Source organism: Vulpes lagopus, chromosome X (genome assembly GCF_018345385.1).
Source record: "Vulpes lagopus strain Blue_001 chromosome X, ASM1834538v1, whole genome shotgun sequence".
NCBI lineage: Eukaryota > Metazoa > Chordata > Mammalia > Carnivora > Canidae > Vulpes > Vulpes lagopus.
In genome coordinates, this window is record NC_054848.1 from 14,397,029 (window position 1) to 14,416,930 (window position 19,902).

At 35.5% G+C, this 19,902-nt stretch overlaps 2 protein-coding genes across 16 annotated transcripts in view; one reads left to right on the forward strand and one right to left on the reverse strand.

The window, feature by feature from the left end:
- SCML2 (Scm polycomb group protein like 2) overlaps positions 1-19,902 on the reverse strand; it is a 98,079-nt gene that overhangs the window by 33,601 nt on the left and 44,576 nt on the right. For all 15 annotated transcript variants that reach the window (XM_041742045.1, XM_041742061.1, XM_041742049.1 and 12 more), the window contains one exon: positions 19,514-19,757. In XM_041742045.1, the coding sequence (XP_041597979.1) occupies positions 19,514-19,757 (244 nt within the window). The remainder of the gene's footprint in view (positions 1-19,513; positions 19,758-19,902) is intronic.
- LOC121483473 (cyclin-dependent kinases regulatory subunit 2-like) lies at positions 1,990-2,692 on the forward strand. Its single transcript, XM_041742063.1, has one exon. It carries the CDS (start codon positions 2,177-2,179, stop codon positions 2,414-2,416), a length of 240 nt encoding a protein of 79 aa, XP_041597997.1. The 5' UTR covers positions 1,990-2,176; the 3' UTR covers positions 2,417-2,692.

The window sequence follows — 19,902 nt, forward strand, 5'->3', positions numbered from 1 at the left end:
CAAATGTTTGTAAAATGAATAAATGTTTAATATCTAAGTTTTGTCTCTGGTCTTATATTCCCATACGAACAATTCAGGTAGTTTATGCATCAAATATACCATCATCGCTTCATCACAAAATTTTAGTTTTCTTGGAAAAAAATATGCTTCATCTCAACAAGGTAGGTTACAGAGGGAACATATCTCAACCTACTAAAGGCCATATATGAAAAACCCACAGCTAACATACACAATGGTGAAAACTGAAGAGCTCTTCCCCTAAGGTCAGGAATAAGACAAGGATGTCCACTCTCATCTCTTTTATTCAACACAGTACTGGTAATCCTAGTCACAGCAGACAACAAAAAGAATTAAAAGGCATCCAAATTAGTAAGGAAGGAATAAAACTTTCATTATCTGCATATGACATAACAGTATACATAAAAACCCTAAAGACTCCACACCAAAAAACTACTAAAGCTGACAAATGAATGCAGTAAGGTCACAGAACCAAATCAATGTGCAAAAAGCCACTGCACTTTTTTTTTAAAGATTTTATTTATTCATTAGAAACAGAGACAGAGAGAGCGAGAGAGAGAGGCAGAGACACAAGCAGAGGGAGAAGCAGGCTCCACGCAGGGAGCCCAACATGGGACTTGATCCCAGGTCTCCAGGATCAGGCTCTGGGCTGAAGGCAGCACTAAACCACTTGGCCACCCGGGCTGTCCTTGCACTTCTATACACTAATAATGAAGTAGTAAAAAGAGAAATTAAGAAAACTATCCCATTTATAATTGCATCAAAAATAATAAATTCCTAGGAATAAACTTGAACAAGGAAGTGAAAAACCTGTGCTCTGGAAACTATAAAATACTGATGAAAGAAATTGAAGATGACACAAACAAAAGGAAAAATAGTCCAAGCTCATGGACTGGGGGAACCCTTACTGTTAAAATATCCATACCATCCAAAGCAATCCAGAGATTTAATGCAATCCCTATCAAAATACCAATAGCATTTTTCACAAAATTAGACCAAATAATCCTAAAATTTGTAAGGAACCACTAAAGACCCTGAACAGCCAAAGCAATTTTGAAAAAGAATGGAACTAACTAGAGGTATCACAACCCCAGATTTCAAGATATACTACAAAGCTATAGCAATGAAAATAGTATGGCACTGGCATAAAGACAGACACATAAATCAATAGAATAGAATACAGAGCCCAACAATAAATCCACAATTATGTGGTCAATTAATCTTAAACAAAGGAGGCAAGAATATGCAATGGGAAAAAGTCCCTTCTACAAATGGTGCTAGGAAAGCTGGACAGCTACAACCAAAATAATGAAACTTAAAAAAAGAATGAAACTAGACCACTCTCTTATACTGTACACAAAAAAAAAAAAAAACCTCAAAATGGATTAAAGATCTAAATCTGAGATCTGAAACCATAAAAAAAAAATCTCAAAGGAGAGCACAGGCAGTAATTCCCTGATACTGGCCATAGCAAATTTTTCTAGATTTATCTCCTAAGGCATGGGAATCAAATGTAAAAATAAATTATTGGGACTACATCAAAATAAAAAGCTTCTGCATAGTAAAGGAAACAATCAACAAAACTAAGAGGCAACCTACTGAATGGGAGAAGATATATGTAAATGAATATATATAATGAACTATAAACAGTAAATATATAATGAACATACAATTCAACACCCAAAACACCACAAATAATCCAATTTAAAAATGGGCAGAAGATATGAATAGGCATTTCACTAAAGAAAACATACAGATGGCCAACAGACACATGCAAAGATGCTTAATATCACTCATCATTAGGGAAATGCAAACCAAAACCACAATGAAATATCACCATACACCTGTCAGAATGGCTAAAATCAAAAACACAAGAGACAAGTGTTGGCGAGGATATGGAGAAAAAGGAACATTGTGCACTGCTGATGGGAATGCAAACTGGTGTAGCCACTCTAGGAGACAGTATGGAGGTTCCTCAAAAAGTTAAAAATAGAATTACCACAGGATCCAGTAATGCTACTAGTGGGTATTTATCCAAAAATACAAAAATACTAAGTCAAAAAGATATGTGCATCCCGGAGTCGTTGCTTCGGCCTGACGTAGACGTGTGGCCCGCTGCGCCCGCTCTTCACGCCCCGTCGCTCCCGCCGCCCGCACGATGGCCCACAAGCAGATCTACTACTCGGACAAGTACTTCGACGAGCACTACGAGTACCGGCATGTCATGTTACCCAGAGAACTTTCCAAACAAGTACCTAAAACCCATCTGATGTCTGAAGAGGAGTGGAGGAGACTTGGTGTCCAACAGAGTCTAGGCTGGGTTCATTACATGATTCATGAGCCAGAACCACATATTCTTCTCTTTAGACAACCTCTTCCAAAAGAACAACAAAAATGAAGTCTTTCTGGGGATCGTCAATTAAATCCTTTTCAAATTTAATGTATATGTGTATATAAGGTAGTATTCAGTGAATACTTAAAATGTACAAATTGTTGATCCATACCTGTGCATGAGCTGTATTCTTCACAGCAACAGAGCTCAGTTAAATGCAACTGCAAGTAGGTTACTATAAGATGTTCAAGATAAATTTCTTCTAGTCAGTTTTTCTCTTAATATAAGTGCCTGTTTGACTTTGTCTGTGTTACTTTTGTTAAATAAAGTTTGTATGTTGCATTTTAAAAAAAAGATATGTGCATCCCTATGTTTACTGCAGCATTATTTACAAAAGCCAAATTATAGAACCAACTCAAGTTATCTATTGATAGATGAATGGATACACACACACACACACACACACACACACAATGGAATATTAGCCATAAAAAAGAAAAAGATCTTGCCATTTGCAACAACATGGATGGATCTAGAGAGTATAAGGCTAAGAGACTTAAGTAAGTCAGAGAAAGACAAACACCATACAATTTCACACCTGTGGAACTTAAGAAACAAAACAAACAGGAAAAAAAGAGACAAGCCAAAAAACACTCTTAACTATGGAGAACAAACTGATGGTTACCAAAGAGGAGATGGGTGGGGAGCATGGATGAAGTAGGTGAAGGGGATTAAGAGTTCACTTATGGTGGTGAGCACTGAGTAGTGTGTGCAGAATTGTTAAATCACTATATTGTACACCTGAAACTAATATAACAGTGTATAAAAAAAACTTCAAATACTAATCAACTTAAAAAAATCAACTTCTAGAACACACTCTATTCAAAAATAAAGGAAGGATTAGGGCGCCTGGGTGGCTCAGTCGGTTATGTGCCTGCCTTAGGCTCAGTTCATGATCCGAGTCCCAGGATGCAGTCCTGCATCAGGCTCCTGCCCAGCATGGGGCTCCCTTCTCAGCAGGGAGTCTGCTTCTCCATCTGCCCCTTATCCTGCTCCTGTGCTCACACATGCTTTCTCTCTCAAATAAATAAATAAAAATCTTTTTAAAAAAATAAAGGGGGCAACCCCGGTGGTGCAGCAGTTTAGCGCCGCCTGCAGCCCGGGGTGTGATCCTGGAGACCCAGGATCAAGTCCCACGTCAGGCTCCCTGCATGGAGCTTGCTTCTCCCTTTGCCTGTGACTCTGCCTCTCTCTCTCTCAATATCTCTCTCTCTCTCTCTCTCTCTCTCTGAATAAATTAATAAAATCTTTAAAAAAAATGAAGGACTGCAAATCAAAATTACAATTTGGTGCCACTTTACACCCACTAAGATGCCTATTAAAAAGGAAAATAATAAGTAGTGGCACAGGGATATGGAAAAATTGTAACCCCCATACTTTGCTGGTGGGAATGTAAAGTAGTGTAGCTGCTGGAAAACAGTTTGGTGGTACCAGAAAAAGTTAAACATAGAATTAACATATGAACCAGCAATTCTATTTTTAGGTATACACCCAAAATAAATAAAAACAGGGACTCTAACAAGTACATGTACAGGGATGTTCATAGCAGTACTATTCACAGAAGCCAAAAGGTGGAAACAATCCAAATGTACATCAACAAATAAATGGATAAACAAATGTGTTATACATGCATACAATGGAATATCATTCATCCGTAAAAGGGAATGAAGTACTAATACCTGAAATGACATGGATGAACCTTGAAAACATACTAAATGAAAGAAGACAGACACAAAATAATATACTGTATGATTCAATTTACATGAAATATCTAGAATAGGTTAAATATAAAACACAATACAGATTAGTGACTACCAGAGGCAAGAGGGAAGAAAGAAAGGAAACAACTATTTAGTGGGTACAAGGTTTCCTTTTAGGGTGATGAAATGTTTTGACACTATAAAGATGGTAGGTGCACAATATTATGCATGTCCTAAGTGACCCTAAATTGTGCATTTTAAAATTTTAACTTTAGGGGATCCCTGGGTGGCTCAGCGGTTTAGCGCAGCCTTCAGCCCAGGGCGTGATCCTGGAGTCTCAGGATCAATTCCCACATCGGGCTCTCTGCATGGAGCCTGCTTCTCCCTCTGCCTGTGTCTCTGCCTCTTTGTCTCTCTGTGTCTCTCATGAATTAATAAATAAAATCTTTTAAAAAGTCCTTTAAAAAAATAAAAATAAAATTGTTAACTTTATGTTATCTGAATTTTACTTCTTTTGAAAAAAACAACACCGGGGGGAAAAATGAAATCTGTATACTTCAAATGGGCCATAGACTTTGCATATATTATTAAAATTTGTGCTTACAATTTTGTAAAGCAAATATTATTATCTCCATTTTACATATAAAGAATCAGAGGCTCAGTGCGATAAGTAACATCTAACCAGGATCACACACGTAGTCTAGAAGTGGTAGAAATGGGATTCAAATTCAGAATTGTCTCACCTAATAGCCCATGCTCTTTCCTGAAACTAGGTACTATTTTTAATTAGTAAGGGAAACAATGAAAAGACATGTCTTTTAATTAAAATATTTTCTATTAACAAAACAAAATGCAGAATTAAATAGTTGGTTAAACATTTTTTCAGGTTCAAATTTGAGGGAGCTTATGTGTAAACCACAAATAAAAATATCTAAAGTAGTTCTAAAAACAAATTATGAACATGCCCTTAAATAATCCAATGTTTAGGGGCTTTCCTTTTTTTCAATTCTCTTGGCTAAATAAACCCTTAAGAAAAAAAATTCCATCAAATACTGGAGGAGTACTTTCTTTAAATTTTCTTGTGGATTCTCTCAAAATCAAACATTTATAATCTGAACACATTTTATGACTATTAATTACTAAAATAACAGAGTAAGAATACTTAAGTAGATGGGGCCAAACCAATACAATTCTGTATACATAGAACAAAATACAACATATGCTTCTGAAGACATCCTCAGCGAGTCTCAATGACTACTGGCAATTAATTAACATTTCTGATTTTTTAATTAAAATATCCTGAGGTTTATATACCAAAAAATTAGCAGATGGCAAGAATACAAGCAATTTTGAGGTCACACAAGTGACTCAGTTACGCATCTGCCTTCAGCTCAAGTCATGATTCTAGGGTCCTAGGATAGAGCCCCACTTCAGGCTCCCTGGTCAGTGGTGGGCCTGCTTCTCTCCCTCCCTCTGTCTCCCACTCATGCTCTCTCTGTCCCTTTCTCTCAAATAAATAAATAAAATCGCAAAAAAAAAAAGAATACAAGCAATTTCTATATTTTACTCATCACGTATCTTTGTTTTCTAAATGTTCTACAATACCAATTTTGTCATTAAAACTATAAAATGCCCCAACAAAGATAAACCTAGCCACTTTTTTGAATAACAGAACAAGTCACGTCCCTAAAGAAAACAATTATTCAACATAAGCATTATAATATTTTGATTTAAAAAAAAACATACAACTCACAGAGGCATATATGCATCCACTAAAAAATAACTAGATACTCATGCAGGCTCACTGCACACTGGCAGTGATCCTTAGAATCTGCACCTGTCTCCAGCAGTTTCAGAATTAAGGAGTAGATCCCTTCTGTAGCACAGACTGACTCAGCAGAATATAATTGTAAAAGCATCTCTACTGCCCAAGCAGTCGACCAGCAGAGATATTTGATTAATCTCTACTTCGATTCATAGCAGCAGGGGTACTCTTGGTCTTGTTCAGACATCTCCCACAGGTATCTGCTCATCACTCTTCTTTTTATCATTATTTAAAGACCTCTAAGATACTTTTCACTTTTCTCACTTTCCTACTGTGCCCAAAACAAGTATAAAAGTTCTTTTAGAGACCCTGACCTGCCATTTCATTGTAAAAGATTTATTTGTTGGGACGCCCGGGTGGCTCAGTGGTTGAGCACCGGCCTTCAGTCCAGGAAGGCCAGGACGAGATCCTGGAGACCCAGGATCGAGTTCTGCATCGGGCTCCCTACAGGGAGCCTGCTTCTCCCTCTGCCTTTGTCTCTGCCTCCCTCTCTCTGTGTCTCTCATGAATAAATAAATAAAATCTTGGAAAAAAAGGTTTGTTTGTTTTACAACTGATCACTACATGGAAAAAGGATGGCAAACACTGGAAAAGTTACAAAGGAAAACAAGGTCTCTAATTTTTAGTGGTAGCTGGCCCCAGTCTTTCATATTTTAACCCTGGTTGGATCTATTCTAATTTGAATGTTATGCCCAGTTCCTTGCTCATTTACCAAAAAGAGATGGTTTAGTTGGCATGGTTGGCATTCAACGGTGTGAACATGCCAGCCCTGTTGCCTTTATTCCTTCCTTGTCCTTTCTGAGTTTCCTTGATGACCCAAGTAGGTTTCCCTCTCAAAACCAAGAGCCACAGTTTTACAGTATTAAAAATACTTTAAATATACAATAAAAGGTAACTCCCACATATAAAAAATAAATAAACCATTCACTACTAAAGTAGAGATCTCATTTAAAAGAGCTTGTTTTAGGAGTCTGGTAGAGCATCCCTATTTGGGAAATGCTATGTCTTTTCTAGGAGCTTTTAAAAATTACATTTGGAACTAATATACTGAACTAATATACTGAAAGGCTTTGTAGCTTTGATTCGCTCTCATCTCCCCGATTTCAAAACAGGGCTTGGAGATCTAAGATAAAAAAATTCAAGAGAGAAGAAACTCTTCATATACTTTATAAAACATACCTTAACCTGCATAGAATATTCCACCTTAAGGTTACTGAAAATTTATAAATATGCTACTGAGAAAAATATCCCAAATGCAATTAAAAGGTTAAAGGACAGCTCGCTACCTAAAACAAAATACAGAAGTCCAGTTAAATTTATGTATCTCCGTACCTACATGACACTGCCTTTTTTCTTGGCATACATGCTAAATTAAAATAAAATCTAATTTAGTGGAAGTTATAAAGTTTTCCTAACCTATTATATAATTATAAAAGTCTTCAGCCTAGAAAGGAAATTTTAAAAAGGCAAGAAGCAGCTAGAAAACACAATTAAAATTTAGAAGGGTTTTAAGAATGTTCTTTTAACAATACTTGCCCATCACAGATGCTTTGTAAACTGCTCCCTTTAGCTTCATGGGGGGTGCTTCCCATGAAGACCATTATATTTTACAATTGCTACTCATATCTGCTTACTTCAAAAGAAACCGAGATTTTGGTCACAATGACATTAAAGAAGATGACAATTTCCAAAAACTTTAATATTTTCAGAAGAAAGTTAACATGAAAAGAAGCAACTTCAGTTGTTTAAGTCTAATTCATAATTCATCTAACAATTCTGGGCTGTTAAAAGTCACTCAATTTTTAAATCATGCCATCTTCTTTCTTACTGAATGACTTCTCTAGAATGACTTCTATTATGCTGTTAAAAAAAAATCATAGCAGTCACTGCTATAATTTCCACAAAATGTATTACATGTTAATTAGTAAAATGTTATCCGCATCTCTGTATCATAAAAATACTTCTAATATGTATCATATAATACTAATGAAAAATCATGTCATAGTCCTCACAACTATAGAAAAATATTTGACAACACTCTTCATCACAAACTGGAGATTTAAATCATCAAGTTTGACTTACAATACGGTTGTTCTATTTTATTTTAAGCCATTTTTATGGTACAAATAACCAAAGACTAACTTTTCTCTTGTAGCATATAACAGTTTTTAGAAGTAACTAATCAAATAATAGCACCAACAATTTCAATAAATAATATTTAGAACAAAAAAGAAAATTTTTTGAGACAACAGAAATGATTGGGATATTTAGTATACAAGAGCTCACAAAGCAGACAATGAATTTCTTTAACCGTATTCCAACTACAATATAAAGAAACTTTTGGAGAAATTCCTACCTTTAGAAATATTCCAGAGAAACAAGTTGTTGCTGTATTACCATTAATGTAACTTAGGTTCCACTTGATAGCCTTCCTCCTTTACTAGAAATAAAACTGCCTTTCTGGAGAAAGCGAGTCAACAACAAAGCCCATGTTGCCAGAGCCAGCCTGGATTTCTAGCAAATGGGGATGAAGCTATTTGCATTTGTTGGTTTAAGGGGAGGAGGTGTGGGAGGAGGGACCAAGAAGACTGTTAAAGTAATTCACATATTGTCTGTGGGCTGTATGGTCAGTGATCATCAGTCACCTACTCAAACTTCCTCACTCCTGCCTTCAGAGAAGAACCAAAGGTCACCCTGGGTCAGAGAATCTGGAAAGAAATAAGAAGACATGCAAAACCTAACTGCTAACCCATTGCGTCTGTAGACAAAGTTAACCCCGCTGGACCACATGTCCTAAAAACTAAGACATTTTAAAAGTCTCAAGAGAACCTGTTAAAATATATCACAGAACAGAAACAAGAAAGAAGCTCCAGGCTCTGCTTGCAATTATTGCAGTATTTAGCTGAAATACTCAAAACAGAGAAAGAACATTTTTTTTCCCAAGATCCTTCTTTGCATCACAATAGCCATCTCATTTGCACAAGCAAAACATTTGCTCCAAGCTGTTACTATGAAAAAGAAAATATCAGCTGTTTTAAATTTCATGGTTTTTGAGTAAATAATCTGGGTTGATAGCATTTCTATTTCATTTATACCAAACAAGAAGAGTACTAAATAAATTAAGTATATTAGTCTGCATTTTACCATCAACTACATTAAGGGCAAAAATCTAAACAAATGCTTAAGTGTTCATTCAGAAGGTTTCTAAGGGGAATGACACACCTTGAACTTTTTATAGCCTTAATTATATGTATCTGTTATTTTTGACCCACTATAACATAAAGGAAAAATGCTGCTCTATGTGGTTTTTACTGAACATACACAGTCATATTAAAAGAGGAAAAAAGTTGGTAAAGATATGTCTAAAAACTATTAAATCTTAACTTTAAAATTTAGAGAAAGGTAAAGCCCAAGTTACAGAAACCACATACAACTCTACGTACATCTGCACAAAAAGCAAAAGCAGCCATAATTTCTGGTTTTGTTTCTTAAGAAAATGAGAATGGGGTAGGGGTGGGGGTGGGGAATAGAGCACTTGTTTGCTCAATGGAACCTTTGAAATGCTTCTCAAAAGACTAACAACTTTGAAACGATTCAATAGAAAAATACTAGATAGGAAGGGCTTTACAAAATAAGATCATCATATAAAATGACTAGTTACATTTTTTACAAAGACCAAAAGTTTAGATTTTAAAACCCACACCCTTAAAATTTTAATCAAAAAACCCCTAAACCATATATACACATACACACACCACAAAAATAAACCAGCATTCAAAGCAGCAGCTAACAGAGCCCAAGATAATCACATTTAAAGTCTGTTCAAAGCATTTTACTTTAATCTTAAGAAGAAAGTTCCTATTCAAACAATTTTTTTCTATTCATAGAATTTATGACTAAATTACCAAGAAAGAAAATCTAATGTGCCAGTTCTATCAAATATCAAAAATGTTTTTACAAAGTTGTGAAAGAAATGCCATGTTACCTTTGAGTTCCACCTAGAAATTAAAGCTTTTTCTGTGAGAGGTGGGAGGTAGGAAACCCAATAGTTGAAGGATTTTATCAAGTAATGAGTTAAGATCATCACTGATAGGCTATAGTACCAGTAGACAGGAATGCTTCCTGATTCTAGGTTTTCCCCTCCTCCACAGTTCCCTCTGGACCAGAGGAATTCTTCTAAACCCTTGAGATCTTGCAACTTTATACTCAAAGCATCTGGAAGTTCGCTACCATCCTCCTAGTCTGTATGGTCACAATTGCTTAAAGAATTAGGCTACAAGATGACACTTCACACCAGTGTAGGTCATTAATTTATAATCAATGATACATAAATCTCGAGTTAAGTTAAATAAAACTAATTAAAAAATGTTTTAGAAATTATATAAATTCAAAGTTTAATTTACATAGTTAACTTTAAAAGTATTTAAGTACCTCTAAAGCCAGGTAGAATGGTTTACAATGTCGCAATTTATTAAAAAAAAAAAACTTTGAATATCTCACAATAAGAGAAAAATTAAGATTAGGTCAAATCTTTTAAGAATCCTCTGCTTCTGGGGGTGCCTGGGTGGCTCAGTGGGTTAAGCATCTGCCTTCAGTTCAGGTCATGATTCCTGGGTCTTGGAGATGGGAGCCCACAGGGAGCTTGCAGGGGGCCTGCCTCTCCCTCTCCCTCTCCCTCCCCCTCTGCTCACCTCCCAACTCCTACACATGCACCCACGCACTCTCTCTCAAATAAATAAAATCTTAAAAAAAAAAAGAATCCTCTGCTTCTGAATTATTTCCAATTTCTCAAGACTAGAAACTTACAATTATTGTATTCATAAATAAAACTATATAAACAAAATAGCAACCTATTTGTTTAGAAACTTTCCCAAATAAAGAAAGGAAAAATTAAAGTATTAAATAAGAAAATCACATATAGCCTTTAAAATAATGGTAGTTCCACTTCTGATTCTAAGTTGCTGAATTAATATATGGACTCTAATGAGATGACTGGCTATAAATCCTATATGTGCCAGAGACAAAAAGGAGGACAACTGAGAATAAATCAATAGCCTACAGAACATTCATAAATTTGTATCACTTTTTCATAGAGAATAAAGATATAAAATAAAACGGAGGTGGGGAACAAGTTGAAACAGAAAACAGCAAGATCGAATAAATTCTTCAAGAAAAAATCTACAATGGGCCTTGTTTTAGTTTACTTGACTCAGCCTTCTTTAAGTTGTCAGGGACATAGCACACATACTTCTTTCCTCTTTCTCACCAGATACCCTGTACAGGTCTCCATAATAAATCTGATGAGTGGTGACAGCACCAACCAGAGGTGAAGGGCTTTGAAAGATTATAGAGTCATAATAAGGGCCAAAAAAGGAAAACCTAAATAAACAAGAGAAAAAAAAAAAGCCACATAGCTTTCTGAATTTTCTATCCAAGGTAAGTTTCCCAGTGGATTATTCTACCAATAGTAAGTCTGAAAAGAACTTGGCTGTTTCTGATTATAGAAGTGTTAACACAGGGAGAAAAACATTTGTTAGTGTAAGTTTTTAAAATATATTAAGCTTTACTACTATTCTTGAAAAAAAAACAGTAAAGCTTATAAGTAGGTTTTTTAATGTAAAGTCAAATCAAGTGGCATTCATGGATGCCTCATTATATTTCTTTAAGAAACTATGCAAGTGAATTATCTTAAGTCATTAAGTGTTTGAAAAGTTTTAAGTATTATATCCTAGTATTGGAAGTGTTGGAAAAGTAGTTATGTAAAGGTTGAAAACCAAACATTTCCAGTGTGTTTGAGAAATATTCAAAATAAGCAAAAATACAGATTTTTTTAAATTTATGAAATTCAATTAATTTAAAATTACTTAGGAAATTATTTAGCTGAGATCCTTATTTTAGACCCTTAAATTATTTAATATTCAAGTCAATAAATATTTCTGTACATTTTTTTAAAAAACATGAATTACATTAAAAAGCAAGTAACTGAGAAAAAAGTTTTTACTTTTATGACACCATACACAAAACTAAACCCAAAATGGATTAAAGACCTAAATGTGAGACCTGAAATCATAAAAATCCACCAGCTTTAGCAACATCTTTCTAGATTTGTCTCATGAGGCAAAGGAAATAAAAGCAAAAATAAACTATTGGGACTACATCAAAATAAAAAGCTTCTACACAGCAAAGGAAACAATTTAACAAAACTAAAAGACAACCTAGGAATGAAATGAGGTATTTTGTAAATGACATTCGATAAAGGGTTAGTATCTAAAATATATAATAAACTGATACAACTTAACACCCCCAAAAATAAATAATCCAATTAAAAAATTGGCAGAAGACATGAACAGGCATTTCTCCAAAGAACATATACAGATAACCAACAAACATGAAAAGATGCTCAATATCACTCATCATCAAGGAAATGCAAATGAAAACTACAATGATGTATCACCACACATCTGTCAGTATGGCTAAAATCAAAAACACAAAAGACAACAAGTGTTGGCGAGAATGTGGAAAAAAAGGAACCGTTGTGCACTGTTGGAGGGAGTGCAAACTGGTGTGCAGCCACTCTGGAAGACAGTATGGATGTTCCTCAAAAAGCTAAAAATATAACTACCCGATGATCCAGTAACCGCACTACTGAGTACCTGCTCCTCAAAATACAGAAACACGAACTCAGAAGGATACATGCATCCTTCTGTTTATTGCAGCATCATTTACCATAGCCAGATTATAGAAGCAGCCTGAGAATCCACTAATAGATAAATGGATAAAGAGGTGATACACACACACACACACACACACACACACACTTTATTATTCAGTCATAAAAAAAAAGAGGGTGTTATGCTATATGTTGGCAAACTGAACTCCAATAAAGAAAATTAAAAAAAAAAAAGAAATCTTGCCATTTGCAACATGGTTGGAGCTAGAGTATAATGCTAAGTGAAATAAGTTAAAGAAAGACAAATACCATGTTTCACTCATATGTGGATTTAAGATGAATAAAATAAATGAGCAAAGGAAAAAGAAAAACCAAGAAAAAGATTCTTCACTATAGAGAATTGATGGTTACCAGAAGGGTGGGGGTGGAAGATGGGTGAAATAGGTGAAGAAGATTAAGAGTACACTTATCGTGGGGGCACCTGGGTGGCTTAGTGGGTTAAGCATCTGACTTTAGCTCAGATCATGATCTCAGGGTCCTGGAATCGAGCTCCCCATTCAGACTCCCCAATCAGCAGAGAGGGCAGACTCCCTCTACCACTGTCCCTCCCCCCACTCCTGCTCTCTCTCTCTCTCAAGTAAATAAAATCTTTAAAATAAAAAAAAAATTTTAAAGAATACACTTATCAAGATGAGCATGAGCAATGTATAGAATTGTTGGATCACTATATTATACACCTGAAACCAATATAACACTTTATGTTAACTATACTGGAATTTGAAAAAAAGCAAATGACTGAGGTTTTACCTTTTTTTCCCTTTACTTTAACAACATTTATTGCTATGTGTAATAAATACTCAAAACAAATCAACAAGAAAGGAAACAATAAGAAAACAGTGGGAAAAGGTAATTAGCGGGAAAATTATAAAAGGATATTAATGGCCAAGATACATGGAAAGAAAAACATTCAACCTCACTAAAAATCTTTAAAAATGAGAATTTTAAAAATATTTTTAATGTCTATCTTTTTAAAGATTTTCATTTATTTATTTGACAGAGAACTAGAGGGAGCACTTAGGGGGAGCAGCAGGCAGGGGGAAAGGGAGAAGCAGGTTCCCCGGAGTGGGGAGCCCAATGTGGGGTTTAATCCCAGAACACAGGGATCACCACCTGAGCCAAAGGCAGATGCCCAACTGACTGACCTCCTAAAAACATTTTTTTAATTAGCAAAAATAATAAGATAATGCCCAAAGTTGACCAGAGAAGGGAAAAAAACACTTTCACTCACCTCTGAGGGGAATAGAAATGTATTACTACTTTGAAAGACAATTTGTCAATCTTAGAAACATATCCCCTAACCCAGCAAATTCAGTCTATGGAAACAATTAGAAATATGCAAAGATATATTCATCATATCATCTATGTCAAATAAAACAGAAGTTTGGGGGATCCCTGGGTGGCGCAGCGGTTTGGCGCCTGCCTTTGGCCCAGGGCGCGATCCTGGAGACCCTGGATCGAATTCCATGTCGGGCTCCCGGTGCATGGAGCCTGCTTCTCCCTCTGCCTGTGTCTCTGCCTCTCTCTCTCTCTCTCTCTCTCTCTCTCTCTCTCTTCTCTCTCTGTGACTATCATAAATAAATAAAAATTAAAAAAAAAAAGAAAAAAAAATAACAGAAGTTTGGCTAAGTAAATTATGGTAAAACCATATGATGATGATCACATCATAGAAACATAGAAATAAATACAACATAGAAATAAACTTAAATTGGCAGGGATATACCATACATGGAAACACAGTCACAGTGTTTTATGAAAAAGTAGGTAAAAAACTAGAATACGATGAATAATCCCCTTTTAAAATAAAACTATTAATTATTTTAAAGTACAAATGTAACCTACAAACAGGTTCTTGTTTTAAAAAAAAAAAAGCCACAGGGGCACCTGGGTGGCTCAGTGGTTGAGCGTCTGCCTCCTGCTCAAATCGTGACCCCTGGATCCTGGGACAGAGTCCCGCACTGCACTCCCCATAAGGAGCCTGGTTCTCCCCATGCCTATGTCTCTACCTCTCTCTCTGTGTCTCTCATGAATAAATAAATAAAATCTTTAAAAAAAAAAAAAAAGAAAAGAAAGAAAGAAAGAAAGAAAGAAAGAAAGAAAGAAAGAAAGAAAGAAAGAAAGAAAGAGAAAGAGAACCTCAGGAAATTCTCCAAGAGTAAAATGGTGGAGCATACTTGTAAGAAGTACAAGTCCCTGGGTCTGTGGCTCAAGAAGACACGTGCCATGTGCCACCAGCTGAACAAGCTCGAGAAAAACCTCAAGACCCAGAAGCAGGTGTGGAAGGAGCAGCTGTATCCACTGTGAGTCCTGGGATCGGGGTCCTGGGATCAAGATCATTTGTGGCATTTGAAATCCTTAATGATGATAAAGCAGTAAAAATATAATATAAAACATTCTCTTCTCCCTCTGCCTATTATGTATCTGCCTCATCTCTGTGTGTCTCTCATGAATAAATAAAATCTTTAAATTACCTTTAAAAAAAAGCCACAGATAAAAGCAAAAGTTCTCTTTACTACCCAACACCCCTTTTCAGATATAATTACTACTAGAGATTTGATATCTAGCCTTTCAGATCTTTTCTATGTATGTATATATCTACATCTACAGTTACATATAGAAATACATACTTGTTTTGACTTAATGGTATTATACTGTATGTATTTTAAAGGGTTGCTTTTTCAAGTTAACACATCTTAGAGAGCTTTTTTTCTTAGTAAACAGGAATCCTCTCATTCTTCTAAATGGTTCAATACTATTCTAAAGAATAAACTATACCACAACTTATTTCAACATTTCTCTATTGATTTGGCCATGTGTGTTCTAAAGCTATACATACAAGTCAAAAAGAAGAAAAAGCAGTACGAAGCCAAATACAGATCAAACTATCTGCCATGGCTATCTCTACATGCTCTTCTGAATTTTTCACTTTGAGCATTTATTACTTTTTTCTATTAGAGAAAAACAGTTAAATTAGAAATAATGAAAAATAATTTTAATTATGGTTTTAAGAATATATCACATTATATCTAAGAAATGATATTTTATATCATAGCTGTCATTTAATGACTGATGTGTTGGCTAAAGTAAATGTTTTCTCTACTCAGAGTATTTCACCTTGTATAAGTACAGTAACCCTATTAATCTATGTAATGAATGTAATGAATAAGCAATGACTGGGGAAAAAATAAAAATGAGTCATTTATGAAATACCTCTGAGTGATATCAACTAACAACCTTTAACCATACTTTGCCCAGAATCCTAAGATTCTTCTGGGGACTTTACAAAACAGAATGTGGCAACAGGGGGCACATCTTTGTTTCTACTCTAATGCTTCCAAATTCTACCTTAACATAGTTTGGATTATTTGTATTCATAAAGCAGTCATGAAAAGAGCTTTATAATGTCAAATCATTTGTGCCACTTGAAATCCTTAAGGATGATAAAACAAGTAAAATATAAAACATATAAAGTTTTTCACACATGAAAATAAACAAATCATCATTTGTATATATGTGGTTCTGCCAAGATATCAAGATTCGACAAAACCCACACCTAGAAGTATCAGAGTAAAACTGCAAAACACCAAAGATGATGTGAAAATATTAAAGTAGCTACAGAAAAAAAATGACATCACGGAGGAAAAATAATTAGATTAAGAGTTGAATTCTCAACAGTAATGGAAACCAAAGGGTAAAAGAATGCTATCTTCAATGTACTGAAAGAAAATGGCTGTCAATCTAGTATTCAACACCCAGAGAAAAAGTCTTTCAGGGAAGGAGCTAAAATAACATATTCAGATGAATGTAAACTGAGGGGGCATGCCACTAGCAGACCCCTCACGAAGAAAAATGTGAAGGATCTATCTCAGACAGAAGAAAAGTTTGAGATGCTAAGAAGGAATAAACAGCAAAGAACATGTTGAATGCACTGGTGAATCTCAACAAATACTGACTATATGAACAATAATAATAGCTAATAGAATTCCCAAAAGATACACTTAACTAAAACTAAAACATACAACAGTGGAGAGCCTGGGAGGCTCAGTTGGTTGGTCATCCAACTCTTAATTTTGGCTCAGGTCATGATCTCAGGGTTGTAAGATCAAGCCCCACACCAGGCTCCATGCTGGGCATGGAGTCTGCTTGATTCTCTTTCCCTCTGCCTCTGCCCCTCCTCCCCTTCAAAATAAATAAATAAAATAAAATAAAACATACAATAGTAACATTACTTTGAAAGAGGTAAATGGGTAGAGTATTCTAAGTTCCTTCTATTGTCTCAATGCAGAATAAAGATATTTCAGACTTCGCTTAAGTTAAAAAAGCATGTTAAAATTTTCTAGAGTATTAAAAGAATAGTTGGGATGCCTAGGTGGCTCAGTAGTTGAGCCTCTGCCTTTTGCTCAGGGTGTGATCCTGGGGTCCTGGGACTGAGTCCCACATACTTGCATGTGCAGCTATCCAGTGGACAGGTTTACCTGGTGTCCTAAAATCACCTTGAATTAGCTAGGATTAAGTTCAGCTAACAGTAACAGAAAAGCCTAAAAGAATAGTGATTTATATAATATAGAAAATTATTTCTCTCAAGTAACAGTCTGGAACAGGCCAGTATGAAAATTCTGCTCCACAAAATTCTCAGAGACTGGTTCCTTTCTGCTTTCCACTCTATGTCTAGAATATGGACTCCATCTCATGGTTCAAGATGGAACTCCACCCAAAACAAGCACATTACCAGCAGTAGGATAGAAGCAGGAAGAAGGAAGAGAGAAGGGTACATTCATCTCTCTCTAATATACACTTCATAGAAGCAGAACACACTTGCTATACTTTTGTCCCATTGACCAGGATTTAGTCTCATGGCCATATATAACTGCTAGGGAGGCTGTAAATGTAGTCTTCATGTTAGGCAGCTGAACTGTGTTACTAAGAAAAAAAGGGAGACTAAATAGTGGGAGATAAAAAAACATTCTTGGCCACATATTCCAAAGTTACCATGTTCCAAACTGAACTCCCTCGTTTTCAGGGTAAGCTGTGTGATTTTATACCTTTGTGATGTATCCAGCCCACCTTTATCTCTCTACTCTGCCTAGCAAACTCCTCCTCTCTTAATACTCACATCATGTGTCTTTCTGTCAAGCATTCCTTTACTTTTCCCTCCAGCCTAAACTGGAGACTGGAAGTCTTTGGGTCACTTTCGTATCTAGCATACATCTCCATTTTTGCTAATACATACATACATATGTATATTTTTTAAGTATATATTTATCCCTCTTCGACTAGAAGGTAAACTGCTTGAGGGCAGAGACTGCCTTAGTATCATATACACAAAGATCTGTAACATATTAAACTTAAAAAAAATCAGCCATTATATCTGCTTCCTAGAATTATGGCAGCAGGGAACTGGTAAAATAGGTACCTAATAAAAAAGGACATCATGGTATGTACTACTGTAATATAATGGGATGTGTTAAAGTCTCAAATCAAAGAAGATTCTAATAGCCTTTACAAGAATATGGCTATATGCTTTTACCTAGCCATTGCTCTAGTCTGCCACATACTACTTACACATTTTCTGCACTCATCTTTTTTTCTGGTATAAATAAATAAATTTTGGTTGGATAAATTTTAAGAATGTTTACATTTGACTCTACTAATAAGTTTATGTTTAACTTAAGCCAATGAGTAGGTTCTGTCCTTAGATCCCACTTAAATTTCAGCAGTTATTCTACCACAGAAGACCAGGTTACGCATGTCTAAGCCCTTAGAAGAGTCCCTAAGGAGCCTCAATATTTTGACGATTTTTTTTCTGAAAGAAAATATATAGACCATCATAGAATTCAACTTAGGAAGCACAATATTACAACTGATAAATACCTAACTATGATAACCTGTTAATCTATGATGGCTTCCATAGTTTAAAATTTTCACTGACATGAGCACCTGGGTGGCTCAGTTGGTTGAGTGTCTGACTCTTGATTTCAGTTCAGGTCATGATCTCGGGGTCATGATATTGAGTCCCATGCTGGGCTCTGTGCTCAGCGGGGAGTGTGCTTGAGATTCTCTCCCTCTGCCCCCCCCTCAATTTGTGCACACATGCTCTTTCTCTTTCTCCCTCTCAAATAAATAAATCTTTTTTAAAAAATCAATAAATGAGGCACCTAGGTGGCGCCTTTGGCTCAGGTCATGATTACACAGGGTCGTGGGATCAAGTCCCACATCAGGCTCCTAACAGGGAACTTGCTTCTCCCTCTGCCTATGTCTCTGCCTCTTTCTCTGTCTCTCATGAATAAATAAAATATAATCTTCAAATAAATAACTAAATAATATAAAATTTTCACTGACACATAGATTTTACTTAAAACTATCAAGTATCAATTTAACTTTTAAAAATTGACCAACATTGTGCAGAACATGTATATAACATTTATTACGCCTTACTGTTTAAAAACTATCTTTGAAATATAAACAGTGGAATACTATGTGTAATTTTAAATTGAATATCAACTATAAAAATAGCTAAGCACCCCAAAATGCTTACAGTAGCAAGGCTTCAATGGTCCAAGTGTGACTTGTAGCTTGCTCACATTCTCTGATGTGGACTGTCAATTCAGATTATGATGCTGAGTTGGCCCTCAAGAATTCTAATTATTGTCTTCTTCTACCTCCAGTTCTCTAGCCTAGACAGTCCCCTCACTGTTCTGTCCGCTGCTCCAGCTGAGCATGAAGTCCTAACCTCAATGCCAATAGCAGTTAGATCTAACTTCAATAAAATAATAAATAAAATAAAATAAAATAAAATAAAATAAAATAAAATAAAATAAAATAACAGAACATGTAGTTACTTATCATCTTACCATTAGTTCCTGGTGGTTGTAATATATCTCCTGTCAGGCGACACCACCCAACTGGGAAAATATCTCGACAATCATACTTGCACCAATAATCAAAAGCTCCACTCCAGCCATCAAATGTGATATAAACTTCATCTCCTCTAACATCTCCAATAGTTGCAGGGCAGATCAGATAAGGGTTCTTTTTGTCTATTGCTTCAAGTTTCATCCCCACCTTAAAATTATTTAGAGGTGGCTTTGGTGGTTCCTACCAAAACATTTAAAAAAAAAAAGTTTTTGTTAAAATGTAATAAGAAGCAGTTGTTCAACTGTATTCTTACAACCTTTAGCAACCAAAAATTAAACTCTATGTTTATCAATTAAATACAGGAAGAAAACAGTTCTCAGTGATC

Bases quoted from the DNA above. Each gene is read 5' to 3' on its own strand.
- LOC121483473 (XM_041742063.1), top strand. From the start codon at position 2,177: ATGGCCCACAAGCAGATCTACTACTCGGACAAGTACTTCGACGAGCAC.